Raw genomic sequence first — 14,561 nt, 5'->3', positions numbered from 1 at the left:
TGCCGTGCCGGCCTTTATAGATGCTCGCTAACAGCACTTGCCCCTACAGTCTGTTAAGGCTATACGGGGGATCTTTTGTTGTGACAATGTCCAGTTCACTTAGTAGCGGAGATTCAGAAGTCTCAAGATGTCTGGCTCTTGCCGAGAGGATAATAGATTCGCGTAACCGGTGTTTGGCGTTGCCATTATCTTGCCAGGTCGCTTCTGAAAAAGAGCTGCATAGCTCAGTGGGCTATACCTGGTCAAATAAAATAGTCGTTAAATATGATTTGGGTCTTTCGGTAAAGTCACGTAGATAGGTTTGTTATTTTCATTTCAACCTATCTATGTGACGTTACCGAAAGACCCAAAGAATATGAATTCCTGCAGTAATGAAAGCTTTAAGTCAAGATTTCGTCGTTAAATAGTTAAAATAGTTTTTACGGTAAAATAATAATTAGGTAAAACACGAGTTTTTGAATGCACACACTTTTTCACTCAAAAGTAGAAAATACATTTTGACCCCAGAAATGTATGAAATTTGATGTGCTGAATAAAAGTGGATGGCTTCCTTTTGCTGTGTTAAATTTGCTTCATGCACACCACCCACTTTTATTCAGCACATAAAATTTGATTAATTCTGAGGTCAAACGAACGTGACATGTTTTACTTAAATTGACAAATACATTTGTATAAATGTTTATTTTAAAAAATAGTGCCTTCTTCCTCTGCTTCAGTTGCTTGAGCTTTTGAAAAATAAACCTCGCTCACTTTCTACTACATTGCACGGTAGAACCATAGCTGTCCAAATGTGTTCCGAGCCGTGTTATAAGTTTCTGTATCGTAAAACGATCAATGAAGGCCTTTGAAGGCCTGATTATATACGTCTTAAATGCGTTTTAAATCGGACGGTCGTAACCCGGATGTCACGTTTCCCAAACTTTAAATCACCATTTTTAACTGACACTTGAAAAATACATGTTTCACAAAATGTTATGCGTGCAAAAAATTGCCTTTAATAATATATATTTAAAACACTTTTTTTTAAACACGCTTTTATGAAATGTACCCTACTAGTAATGGAAGAACTCCACGACTCCAGGAAGTGGCCCCGAGGCTTGCCATGACGCAAGGGACTGTTGATCGTGGACAATTAGACCCAAGTCGAAACATAACATTAAAAAGATGGTTTAAAACATTTTTTTATGATAGAATTCCGTTTTGTCATCAGTATGACATAAGTATACCAAGTTTGCAGTGGATACCACATTGGGACGTGGGTTAAAATTTAGTTATAAGATTTGAGGATACAACAACGACAAGAACAACAACAGAGTGAGTTAAATAAAAGCGTGTAATAATAAAAAGGAAGAAAATCCTGGCTTACGGGGTAACATACACTTGCTCCATTACAGTATAATGATTTTAAAAAAGCGACATGACATAAAATTGCAACTTTTATCTCAGCCACAGCCCTGGGCGGAATGCACGGAGCAATGTGGCACTGGGTCGGGTTTGCCCGTCAAATCATCTTCCTTTGGGTCGCTGTGGCAGCGGGAATGAGGAACGAACATCAGTCCCCTCGAGCGGTGATGCACTGCGGGGTGACTTTGTAGGACTTGATAATTGTTTTTATACCCTTCTATCTGGCAACAAAACTGACACCTTTTTTTACAAGGAGTCATGTTTGCATCGACCACAATACCTGCAACCATAATGTAAACAAAAAACATAACTATGATAATATATGCATTGTCCTTGAAGTTGATTGGTCCACACCCGAGGACTTGTTCATGGGGAGGGTCCGGGTTCGGAATTGCGAGAGTTGAGGAAGTACGGGGGGGAGGGAATCACTGGTTGGTTACCGGAGCATATAAAATATAACTCGCCACAAATCAACGCCGGACTTTCATCTTCACCATTACGGGGCGAATCGCGTTCGAGGGATAACGCAATCATGACATGACCCCTCCCACCACCACCACTCCCAGCCAACCCTTCCACCGTGAACACGCGAGATGAACTTTGTGAGCACAGCCAAAACCCGAGCATCCTCCCCCATCGTCAGGGAGGAAACGCGGCGGGGGAGCGGTGCCGGTCTGTGCGTCGTCAGCCTGGCACGGGGATCGGCGATTCCGCAGAGAGACGTGGTCCCACACCTCGCTCGGCAAGGAAGCGAGGCAGGGAGGCTGCGAGGATGATTCTTCATCATCATCGTCTTGCGTCTGGCTGGTACGGGTGGGGAAGGCCATCTGCGTTCTCGGTCTGTTCAGAGAGAGCCTCCGAATCTCAGATACCAGGGTGTTTGAAAAAGATGGACCCAATTTCGAAGATATAGCGATTTCAGATCGAGTGCATCTTTTTGAAACGCCCTGTGTAACAAACTAAAACTTATTTCTCGAGGTGATTATTGATAAGAGTTGAGTGCCCTTGGGTATAGCGTGATAATTGTTGTTTTATTATGTGTGTGTGTATAATAACTTTTCAACAACATTCTTCGTTAATACGCCCCCGTAACTTCTAAATCACAAGTTTTATTATTGGGAATGTAAAATAAATATTGGTTTAAAGCTTTCGCGAATGCAAGAATTCATACTCTTTGGTTCTTTCGGTAGAGTCGCGTCGATAGGTTGAAATAAAATAACAAAAAACGACGACGTTTCGATCACAACACCAATTACAGACGCACAACCCAGCACCACACGGCCGCTTGTGTTGTGATCGAAACGTCGTAGATTTTTGTTATTTTATTTCGACATATCTACGTGACTTTACCGAAAGACCCAAAGAAAATGTAAAATAACTTTCAACGTTTGATAATCGAGGACACTTTAAATCATATTAAACATGTTGAATAAGCAAAACACATTACACGTACGCAGAAATATGCTGCCATTTAAATGTGTCGAAGGCTCAAACATAGCAACAAATAATGCCGTGCAAGGGTCACTAACGAGGGGATGACCACGGTGTTGTTTGCGGGCGTAGTTGAGAGTGGGGATGGAATGGCAGAGGCAAAGGTAGGAGGGGCACATTGTTGTTCATAAGGCGTTTTTTGGGGGTTAGATCGCGTCAATATAACTGTGTCGTTAAACCCGTCACCACCCGACACGGCCAATTAGTAATATGCCACGTAAACAAAACGTGCCAATTCGTTACGAGTACAGCACACCGGTGTGTTGGAGGGTGAACTCACAACATTTACAATTCGAGCACGACGTTTCGCCAGTAATTACAACCGGCTTCATCAGGCGACAGACAGATTTGCGCAGAAATCCTCCTCCTGTTTCGCGTTGTTGTTCATTGTAACTTGCTGACCCGCTCATGCTCTGGGACATCTGTGAGGAGAGGAGAGGAGAAGAAAAGACAGCTGCGTGGCTAATCGGATTCCTCATCCTCCTGTCCCAAATAAATGATGCCGATTCGCAGGAAAACGTGATCGTGTTTGCCTGCCCCACCCCCATCCCCAATGTCAACGAACGTGGCCTCGGAATCCCTTGCGTGCCACGTGGGCTGCTTGGAGGACGGTTGCTGTGTGGAGGAAGGAAACGTGGTGGTGTGCCCATGGGTCCCAGCACGAATGAATGTTCGTGCTGGGACCCATGGCCACACCACCAGAGCGCAGAGGGAGAACTCGGCACAGACCCCCCCCCCTTCATCCTGTGGCATTAATTGTTACGAACGCGTTCATCGGGTTTATAGGAAGAATGCGCAGCTCTGGGTGTAATGTGACACGACAAAACGGCAAAGATATCCTCCCGTCTAGCCTGTGGCATGCAGCCTCGGTGGTCGAGAAGAGGCTGCGTGACGCGCGAGCCTGGAGACTCACAACCTCTGCCTGGCGGTGCCAACAAAGACAAAGGTCCCCCGTCTAGCCTTGACAGACTGTTGGGGCAAGTGCTGTTAGCGAGTCGCACCTATGAAGGCCGGCACGGCACCACGTCCGGCCGCCTTTGTGTTCCCAGTGGCGATGTTTACGCTCCGCGCTAGGCACTTACTTGAGGCTGAATCGACATAGGGGAGGCCCAGGATGGGTTCAGATTATAATCTTCACTGGTGTTGGTCGTGAGTGGGAATCAAACTCTGGTCGCTGTGTTCATTTGATCCTTATGGCGGTACCCCGGGGTAACCAAATAATACAAAATGACCGAGGCAATTCAATATGTTATTTCTGGGACACTATTTTTTCCAGGGGTGTACTTCACTCCACGACTGGGGTACCTATCAATCCGAAATTGGTGCTACTCCGCGATGTCGAAACGCAGCGAGGACGATTACGCTGAAACCCTGAACGCTCGCGGTATGCACCATAGTACATCGTGTACATCTCGTCGAGATGAGTCGATTGCCGCATCGCCGACCATCAACAGACTAAACATAACTGCATTACGGACATTATGCGAGAGCCCGGGTACTATGGAACCCCGGGGTACCGCCATGAGGTTCATTTGTGCATTAATTCAAGTGTCAATGCGTTCTTGCTTTGCTTTGTGCAATTGTCGCTCTGCCCATGGTTCTCTCTCATTCATCTGTAATCTGGTCTCAATACATGTTTGTCTCTGTGTGTAATTTTGGTCTCGTGACACGTTCATCTGTGTGCAATCCGGTCTAACTACATGTTAATCTGTGCATTCGGGCCTTTGTTTGCATGTCTACGTTTAGTACAGTGATGGAAAAAAGTATTTGATCCCCTGCTGATTTTGTACGTTTGCCCACTGACAAAGAAATGATCAGTCTATAATTTTAATGGTAGGTTTATTTGAACAGTGAGAGACAGAATAACAACAACAAAATCCAGAAAAACGCATGTCAAAAATGTTATAAATTGATTTGCATTTTAATGAGGGAAATAAGTATTTTACCCCTCTGCAAAACATGACTTGGTGGCAAAACCCTTGTTGGCAATCACAGAGGTCAGACGTTTCTTGTAGTTGGCCACCAGGTTTGCACACATCTCAGGAGGGATTTTGTCCCACTCCTCTTTGCAGATCTTCTCCAAGTCATTAAGGTTTCGAGGCTGACGTTTGGCAACTCGAACCTTCAGCTCGCTCCACAGATTTTCTATGGGATTAAGGTCTGGAGACTGGCTAGGCCACTCCAGGACCTTAATGTGCTTCTTCTTGAGCCACTCCTTTGTTGCCTTGGCCGTGTGTTTTGGGTCATTGTCATGCTGGAATACCCATCCACGACCCAGTTTCAATGCCCTGGCTGAGGGAAGGAGGTTCTCATCCAAGATTTGACGGTACATGGCCCTATCCATCGTCCCTTTGATGCGGTGTCCCCTTAGCAGAAAAACACCCCCAAAGCATAATTTTTCCACCTCCATGTTTGACGGTGGGGATGGTGTTCTTGGGTCATAGGCAGCATTCCTCCTCCTCCAAACACGGCGAGTTGAGTTGATGCCAAAGAGCTCCATTTTGGTCTCATCTGACCACAACACTTTCACCCAGTTGTCCTCTGAACATTTTTGACATGCGTTTTTCTGGATTTTGTTGTTGTTATTCTGTCTCTCACTGTTCAAATAAACCTACCATTAAAATTATAGACTGATCATTTCTTTGTCAGTGGGCAAACGTACAAAATCATCAGGGGATCAAATACTTTTTTCCCTCACTATAACTCGAGTCGGGGACAACTTTGTCTTTCGCAAAGGAGCCATGTTCAGTAACTGCGGACAGTTTACGTACACCACTTTCTGTCGGATGAAATCTCTTCCCCAGTGCCACGCTCCCCCTGCTCCTCTCGCGTCTCCACTGGGGCTCGGTCCGCGGTTGGGCCCTGCTGCCCCGGAGCCTCCTGGCGCCCCCCCCGGCACGCCGCCTCTACTCCGCCGGGGGTCACCTCGGCTCGGGCGGCGGGGGGAACCACTACACCCACGTGGTGGTCGGGGCCGGCAGCGCGGGCTGCGTGATGGCCGGGCGCCTGTCCGAGGACGCGGCGTCCCGCGTGCTGCTGCTGGAGGCCGGCCCCAGGGATACGGTGCTGGGCAGCAAGCGGCTCGCCTGGCACATCCACATGCCCGCCGGGTTGGGCAAGGCCCTCCACAATAGCAAGTGAGGCCCCCCCCCCCACAACACCTTTGGTGAGACTCGCTGGGGCGGGACGGGGGATTGGTTACAAGTACAGGGATCTCCTCTACTTCCGAACATTCGACTTACGAACTTTCAGAGATACGAACAAACCTGTCCGTATGTCCAGTCGCCTGTTCGGACCAAGAGTCGTAAATTCAACCGCAGTGTGGTGGTATCTCCATCTGCAGAACGTGAAGAACCGGTGGCATCTACAAGAGATTATACAACTTGCAAAGCCATTCGCCGTGTTCAGTGTGCATGCCGTACAATGTGTTTGAAATCGACAGGAGTGAAGTTGGAACCTAACTCGTTCGTAAGTAGAGGAGTCCCTGTAGATAGTTTTTTTTTTGTTCAACCGGTGTGAGAACGTAAAGAGGCAAGAGAGGTCAGTGTCATTTGCACGAGCGACCTCGGGTCACTAAAATGACAGGTCAACAGTGTTAAAAACAAGTGCAGCGATGAGGAAAATAGAAATCGACCAAACGAAACGTAATAGAGCAAAAACACAACCGCGTTGCAGAAGATATCTTTCAACAGTGCACAAACGTAAACTAAACTATTTTTCTTATTTTACCGGGTAAGGCCCACTGAACTATTTACCTCTTTTTCAGAAGCGACCTGGCCACAAATGATAGCTCAACGAAGATGGCTTATCACGTGGAAATGTATAGCAGCCAAATACTAAATGTCGAGGGGAAAACCGGAGGTCCTGTAAAAAAATCAATGCCACCACGGGGAGAGAGACATGCAAACTCAAAATATACAGGAAATACTCCAAATATAAATAACAATGAAGTTATATTTCCGATAACATAATCAAAAATATTTAATTATACTGGAGGAATCCGATGAGTTATAAAGCTCTTTTTCACAAATGTCCATTAGTTTTCACAAAAGTTGACCTTGGACCAAATACTTTAAAACGAATTCGTAGTGAAATGAAGTTCGTTGAAACACCGTGCCAATTATTTGCTTTGGCTCACACCGGTAGGTTGAGAAACAATTCTCACAACCAAATTTAGCAACGACGAGATCGGCAACGCCTCTCCTGAAACTGTGTCGCGTGTTTCCCATTCCAATCCAAAAGGGAAGCCAAATGTCACCGTGCCTCCTGACTCAACTTCTTAAACAGATGTCCTCGGTTATTGCTCACCCGCGCCCAACTTTATTGACTGGCTCACCCGTACCATAACTGAAACATCTCAGTGCACTTCTGCCAAACTCTTGTCGACGCTTGACGCCGCTCGTGCCGCGCATGCCACGCGTGCCACGCGTGGCACGCGCGGCACGCGTGCGTGCGTGTGACGTGTGCCCAGGTACGCAGTGCACTACTACACGGAGCCCCAGGAGCACTTGGGCGGGAGGTCGCTCCTCTGGCCCCGAGGTCGCGTCTGGGGCGGATCCTCGTCCCTGAACGGCATGATCTACATCCGGGGCCACGCCCTGGACTATGACGGGTGGGTGGCGCCGTCACCTCAAGCAGGAGTCGGACGGAACTGTCGTCGTGCAAACGCTCTGAGTTAACGTGAGCAAGGGAAGGGAGCGCTTAGTTCTACGCCTTGCAGGCACGGAACTCCCGCCTTGATACTCCTGCCATTGTTTGGCACTGTGACCAATCGATGGCGTACACCACGACTCAACAACCTCTCACACAGTGTAACACGTAGGCTTTCGCGACCAGTATTATCCATAATGGAGGGTTTTTTTTTTTGTTAGATCGCATAATTATAAATGTGTCATTCAACACGCCACCACCCGACACAGACAATTAGTAAGGTTTGTCAATAAACAAAACATGACAATTAGTTACTAGTTCAGCACACCGTTTGTGTGTTGGAGAGTAACACCATAACATTTACAATTCGAATACAACTTTTTTCCGGTAATTACAACCAGCCTCATGAGGCGACAGCCAGAATTTTTGAGTAATCCTCCTCCTGTTTCGGTCTTGAATAGAGGGATGAATGTGATGTCATCACTTGTGAGCCAATCCGGTGTGAAAACGATCCTCTCACACTGAGCACAATTACCATACAATAGCACGCACCGCCTCGCAACGCCGATCACAATTAAACACGGCAATTAATAACGCCCGCGCGTACATTGGTGGTGGCCCTCGACGCTCGTATACAGCAGTGGAAGAAAAGGCCCAAAGTAGCCAGGGTCCCTCTTGAAAAGAAGTCTCCCGAAGTCTGAAGCCCCCTGCGTGCGTGAGCCTCTGCGAGGGTAAAGCTCGAAATTCCTCCACACGGTATTCACACGCGCCTCTCTCTCTCTGCTCAATGTAGACACGACTCTCTGTTTGCACGAGGCTCTCTCTGCCGAGAGAGGGTGAGGTGCGGCGGTGGCTCTGGTGCGAGTGCAGCGGTGCCGCTGCACTTTCAAACAATCACGATCCCTGCCAGCGGTGTGCGGTGCGCCGCTGATTTTAGAATGAAAACTCGTTTCTCTAGAGCTGCTTTGTGTGTTTGGTTTATTGTCCTTCCCCCCCCACACCTCCGATTAGCACGGTTGGCTGCGTGCGGTGCGGAAGAAGTTCAACGTGCACACATATGGCCCACTCTGCCTGGTGAGCTCTCCCCCGTCCACCCCCCCCAGGTGGGAGCAAGAGCACGGTGCGAGCGGGTGGTCGTACGCAAACTGCCTCCCCTACTTCCGCCGAGCACAGAGCCACGCCCTGGGCCCCAACGAGTACCGCGGCGGCGACGGCCCCCTGCGCGTGTCGAGCGTGCCCACCAAGGGCCCGCTGCACATCGCCTTCCTGGAGGCGGCGAGCCAGGCCGGCCACACGCTCAACGACGACATGAATGGTTTCCGGCAGGAGGGCTTCGGGTGGTACGACCTCACCATCCATCAGGGTGCGTGTGCGCGTGTGTGCGTGCGGCGGCTGCAGCAGTAGTGATGATCGTAAGGTGGTGGTCGTAATTATGATCATGATGATGACGATGATAATCAGTGATGAAGATATCGAGTGTGCAGGAGGTGCAACTGTTCACCCCCGGGCCGCTATATCCTTGCACCACGACCCACGCCAACCACGTTATTCTACTGATGACACCGATGATAACATCACGGTGACGGTAGCATCTGCCCCAGTAAGTCAAGAGAAAGGGCCTTGCGCTGTAATGGGGCCTCACACTGTAAGGCCCTCTCTCTTGACTGTCAAACTGTGCCCAGTCTTCTTCTTGGTTCTTTCGGTAAAGTCACGTAGAAGGGAAGTAATAAAATAATAAAAATAAAACATAATAAAACAATTCTCACGACGTTTCGGCCACAACGCAAGCAGCCGTCCTCAGGCGATGAATGAAACACCACCTTCGCCTGAGGACGGCTGCTTGCGTTGTGGCCGAAACGTCGTCATTCTTCGCCTGAGGACGGCTGCTTGCGTTGTGGCCGAAACGTCGTGAGAATTGTTTTATTATGTTTTATTTTTTTTATTTTATTATTTCCCTTCTACGTGACTTTACCGAAAGAACCAAGAAGATGAATCCCTGCAGTCACGAAAGCTTTAAATCGAAATGTGCCCAGTCTTATCTGTCGGCCACCATCCTTCGTTGCAAACACTCCAACGAAAATTGTATTTTGTCCAGTGAACTTTGTATGAATGGGACTTTGCTCATATTTATCTTTGGCTAAACGTTTCAGCCATCCTGTGTCCTTCGTTTCACATTGATAATTCTTAAGTAATATTATGATGAGTGTCACAAAATCTGAAATGGTTTCATAATCGAGGTTTTTTCGGGTTAGATTGCGTAAATATAAATGTGTCATTAAACCCTCCACCATAGCCAATTAGTAAAGTTTGGAAACAAAGCGTGCTAATTCGTTACTAGTACAGCACACCGGTGTGTTAGAGAGTAAACCCACAACATTGTAAATGCGCGCACCTGCGCGCACCTGCGCGCACCTGTGCGCACCTGTGCGCACCTGTGCACCGCCAGGCAAACGCTGGAGCTCGGCGTGTGCGTACCTGCACCCCGCACTGTCGCGCCCCAACCTGGAGGTGCGAGACGGCGCCGTGGCCACCCGCGTCCTCTTCCGGGGCGAGCGAGCCGTGGGGGTCGAGGTGCTACGAGGCGGGGTCAAGGAGCAGGTGAGGTCCCGCGGGGTTGTCGTGGGAGCAGGCGGGGGGGGGCTGGCTCGCGCTCATCGAGCCAGACGAAGGCTCCTTTGGTGACTGCCGCTGCCACCGCCCCATGCCGCCCCACGTTGCTGCTGCCAGGTATTTGCCGAGCGGGAGGTGATCCTCTGCGGTGGCGCCATCAACTCTCCCCAGCTGCTCTTGCTGTCGGGGATTGGACCGGAGAAGCACCTCAAGCAAGTGGGAATCCCGGTGCTGGTAAACAGCCCTGGTGGGTTCACCTTGGTTTTTGTCGGCGCACCCTTTTCGATTTATTCCATAATCAGGCTCTTGTGTTCGTCCAGATTTCTAGTCACTCGATTGTTCTACTTTGTTTTAACGCGATTGATTTTGTCGTTTTGGTGACCCGGGTAACTCTTGCAAGATGTATTTATGTTTGTTTAACTTCTTTCGCACCGTACGAAGTCAACGGTGCTAATCGGAGGTGCGGGGGGAAGGACAACAAACCAAATACAAAAACCAGTTCTAAAGAAATTAGTTTTCAATATATATTTAAAGTGCACAGGTCCAGTGGCTTCCGAATATCGAATGAGAACCCATAGGATCGAGAGGTCCTATGGGTTCTAACCCGGTTAAACTAAATTATCTTGACCTAGCCATGAGGTCAGTCCGTTGCTTGGTGAGGACATCCCCCACACCAGGCGGATTTTATTTGACCATGTTTCACCACACTGGTCGGTGCAGGTTAGTGAAAGCAGCGAGCATAGCTGTGGGAGTATAGAAGTACAGTACAACGATACGTTTTTTTCTTCGTTACGTAGCCATGCAGTTGGCCCGTTTTATGTACGGTGGTTGCCCATCCAAGTATTTATCCAGGCTCAAGCACTGCTTGGCTTCGGAGAGCCGATGAGTTGACGTGCCTTCTGGGCAGTTTGGTCATGGGCTGTTGTTGTAAATTGAATGGGATGATGATTTCCCTCTCATTCCTCCCCCCACCACCCCGGCGGGCGTATAGGCGTGGGTCGCAACCTGCAGGACCACCTGAGTATGAACATTAAGCAGAGGTGCACGCAGCCCCTGACGGCTTACACCGCCCAGAAGCCACACAACATGATCCGCACGGCGCTGGCGTGGATGCTGACGTCTACAGGTGAGGAGGGTGGACACTTGTCCGCAACGCGGTTCAATAGGACGACGGCGTGCGACTGCGCTCGTCCATGACAGACCGTAGTACAACGTGTCACGACGCAATTCCCCGATCCGCGAATACGAAGGAGACGACGCGGTGATGACACTCTCGGCTGCTCCTGCTGACCCAATTGTTGTCTGGGCTTGACCACCTGGATGCGAAATTGTAGCTGCTGCTCTGAGTCTACGTCAGCAGCCGCACGCGAAGGGAGAAAAAAGAGGACGACAGATGCTGCACCGGTGTCTCCACGACCTCTCCAAATCCCGCATCTCCCAAAATGCCGCACATCGACCGATTTTTCTCTTATCTCACGAAATCCCTCGCCTCCACGCTCCGGACGATCCAAAATGCCGCCGCCAGGCACCTCAACCGCACCCGAGGCCTCGTCAGCGAAACACTCGGATCCCTCCGCCGGTTCCCGATCCAATCCCAAACCGTCTTCAACGTCTCCGTACGGAGATAGAATAAAATAAAAATAAAAAAGTGAATAGAAATATCACGACGTTTCGATCGCAACACAAGCGATCATCATCAGGAAAAGGGGTCAGCCTCTAAAGGCAAACTGTTTATAAAGGTTTGGAGATGGGCGTAGCCCAAGTGTATTAGCAGTACCAGTAGCATGGGCGGGGCAGCAATGCCAAAGCAACCAGCAGCAATACCAATGCAGGGGCAATGCCAATGTGCAGCAGCAATGCCAATGCGGCAGCAATGCCAATGCAGCAAAGGGCCGCCAAAAAATCCCTGCACCCCGCTCCACACACCACAGTATATGTGTGCTACTGTACTGTCCCTTTATCCTCACATTTCCATGTCCCTGCATCCCCATGTACCTGTGCATATCTCATTATGTCGCTATGTCCAGTCTGTCCCCATGTCCTTGGATGATGGGAATGATGATTTGTCCTTTGTGTACTTCTTTCCCCGTGTGCCTGCGTCCTTCCGTCTTGGTCTGTCGCCGTGTCCCCTCGTCTGTGTTCTCGTGTCTCCGTGCCCCTGTGTGTCTCCGCATCCGTGTCCCCAAGTGTCCTCGTGTCTCTGCATCTCCCGTGTCCTCACGTCCCCGTGTGTCTCTGTGTCCCCATGTCCAGGTCCAGCAGTCACCGCCCACATCGACACGGGCGGTTTCGTTTGCTCAGAGCCGGGGGTTCGACACCCGGACCTCCAGTTCCACTTCATACCGGGCGAAGTCATCAACCACTTCCGAGAAAACTCCACCATGGAGGCCTTCCAGGTGCTGTAGAATCTCCATGTTACCACGGTGGAGCCCGTATCATGAATTTAACTGATGCAAATGGCCACTGTGATACTCCCCTCGACAGCATAGCTACGATGAGGGGGCAAATTGGACTGGGGGGGTGGGCGGCGGCTTATTTTTTCCACCAGGGCCCAAGCCAACACTTTGCGTTGCCTCCCCTGAGCACTGCCACCTCAACGTGAGCTTCCCGAACACAACGTGGCAGGTCGGATCCTAGGGGCACCACGTTGGCGAATTCGATTCGGACCCTGAAGATGCGTGCTGTATATTTGGAGTTTGCGTCTCTCTCTCAACATCATCACGGTGGCTAGGAGATGTTAACTACCTCGCCTAGTATGCAGGAGGTCGTGGGTTCCATCCCGTAGTTTTGTGGAGTTTCCTCGGGGTCCTCCAGTTTTTCTCTCCACATTTAAAATCAACTTTGTTTGTTTAGAGTATTTGGCTGCAATACATTTCTACTTGATAAGCCACTTCGTTGAGCTAGCAATTGTGGCCAGGTCACTTCTGAAAAAGAGCTGTATAGCTCAGTGAGCCTTGCCTGAATAGGAATGAGCCTTACCTGGTAAAATAAAAAAATACGTTAAATAGTTATTGAAAATACATCTTGAGACTCGACGAAAACTTAACTTGCGTCCTCCGTTATCGTCACCAGGTCAGCGTGTGTGCATTGCGGCCGCAAAGCCGCGGGTGGGTGGAGCTGAAGTCCACCAATCCCCTGGATGCACCGCTGATCCAGCCCAACTACCTGAGCACAGGTGAGGGAGGCATGACAGCCCATTTGCGAAGGGCAAAAAATAGTGGATGTGGGTGTTTCCGCCATGCTGCTGCTGGATGATCCGACATTGGCGTTGAACCCTCAGGAATTGTGCCCTAAATCTAGATTGAAAATCTAAATGAGAAACAAATTTCTTTTATAACTAAAGTTATCCTTCCCCCCCGGTGCACCTCCAATTGGTACGGTTGGCTACGTACGGTGCAAAATAAGTTCAACATTCATCCTAAATCGGTTGATAAAGTTGGTGCTGCTGCTGATGCCGCCCACGCGAACCGCAGACAGAGACGTGTGGGAGATGCGGCGCTGCGTGGAAGTCGCCCGAGACGTCGTTTCGCAGCGCGCCTTGGAACCCTTTCGCAGTGGAGAAGTCGCGCCGGGACCCGGGGTGAAGACGGCGGCGGAGGTGGACGCGTGGGTTCGCACACAAGCTGAGACGACCTACCACCCTTGCGGGACGTGCCGCATGGGCGGGCGGGAGGACGATGCCGCCGCGGTGGTGGACGAGTTCGCTCGCGTGCGAGGGGTGAGCGGCCTGCGGGTGGTCGACGCGTCGGTGTTCCCGAGCGTGCCCAGCGGCAACACCAACGCGCCCACCATCATGGTGGCGGAGAGAGTGGCCGACCTCGCGAGGGGCCGCGAGACGCTGCCGCCCAGCCACGTGCCGGTGTATGTCGCCGGCGACGGTCGCCAATGAGTGGCGAACAGCAGCTGCTTGCTATCTGGGAGGCAAGCGGGCGATGTTTGGGGTGTTTGTAACCGTGTTGCATTGATGAGCTTCTGATCGAAGTGAAACTGGCTAGCAGGTGAAAAATCAAATGAAGCCACGGACATGCAAAGGGCTCTTGCAAACACTGAAAGCTGATCGCCTTTATTGCGTTTTTTTGCCTTTTCATGAACGTCAAATGATCCTCATGGCGGTACCCCAGGGTACCAAATAATACAAAATGGCCGAGGCAATTAAAGATGTTATTTCTAGGACACTACTTTTTTCCAGGGGTGTACTTAACTCTGCGACTGGGGTACCAATCAATCCGAAATCGGTGCTACTCCGAGGACGATTGCGCTGAAACCCTGAACGCTCGTACGCACCGTAGTGGTGCATCGTGTCCAAGCTCGTAAAGATGAGTCGATTCCTGCATTGCCGACCAGCAACAGACTAAAAATTACTGCATCACGGATATTACGCGAGAGCACCGGCTCATGCCTTGCAA

At 49.9% G+C, this 14,561-nt stretch overlaps 1 protein-coding gene across 1 annotated transcript; it reads left to right on the top strand.

The window, feature by feature from the left end:
* The first annotated feature begins 2,074 nt into the window (after positions 1–2,074).
* On the top strand, positions 2,075–14,530 carry LOC144946012 (choline dehydrogenase, mitochondrial-like). The gene is made up of 10 exons (XM_078874748.1): positions 2,075–2,211; positions 5,700–6,032; positions 7,367–7,507; positions 8,649–8,908; positions 9,992–10,143; positions 10,273–10,402; positions 11,147–11,281; positions 12,409–12,551; positions 13,228–13,330; positions 13,629–14,530. The coding sequence occupies exons 1-10, from the start codon at positions 2,177–2,179 to the stop codon at positions 14,042–14,044; spliced, it is 1,848 nt and encodes a 615-aa protein (XP_078730874.1). The 5' UTR covers positions 2,075–2,176; the 3' UTR covers positions 14,045–14,530.
* The last annotated feature ends 31 nt before the right edge of the window (positions 14,531–14,561 follow it).

The sequence above is a fragment of the Lampetra fluviatilis genome, chromosome 39 (assembly GCF_964198595.1).
Source record: "Lampetra fluviatilis chromosome 39, kcLamFluv1.1, whole genome shotgun sequence".
NCBI lineage: Eukaryota > Metazoa > Chordata > Hyperoartia > Petromyzontiformes > Petromyzontidae > Lampetra > Lampetra fluviatilis.
Note: the sequence above shows the minus strand (reverse complement) of the source record. Positions and strands in the feature narration are given on the sequence as shown.

Coding starts and splice junctions, on each gene's coding strand:
- LOC144946012 (XM_078874748.1), top strand. CDS start 2,177: ATGATTCTTCATCATCATCGTCTTGCGTCTGGCTG. Junction 2,212..5,699: donor CATCGTCTTGCGTCTGGCTG/GTACGGGTGGGG, acceptor TCTCTTCCCCAG/TGCCACGCTCCCCCTGCTCC. Junction 8,909..9,991: donor CGACCTCACCATCCATCAGG/GTGCGTGTGCGC, acceptor GTGCACCGCCAG/GCAAACGCTGGAGCTCGGCG.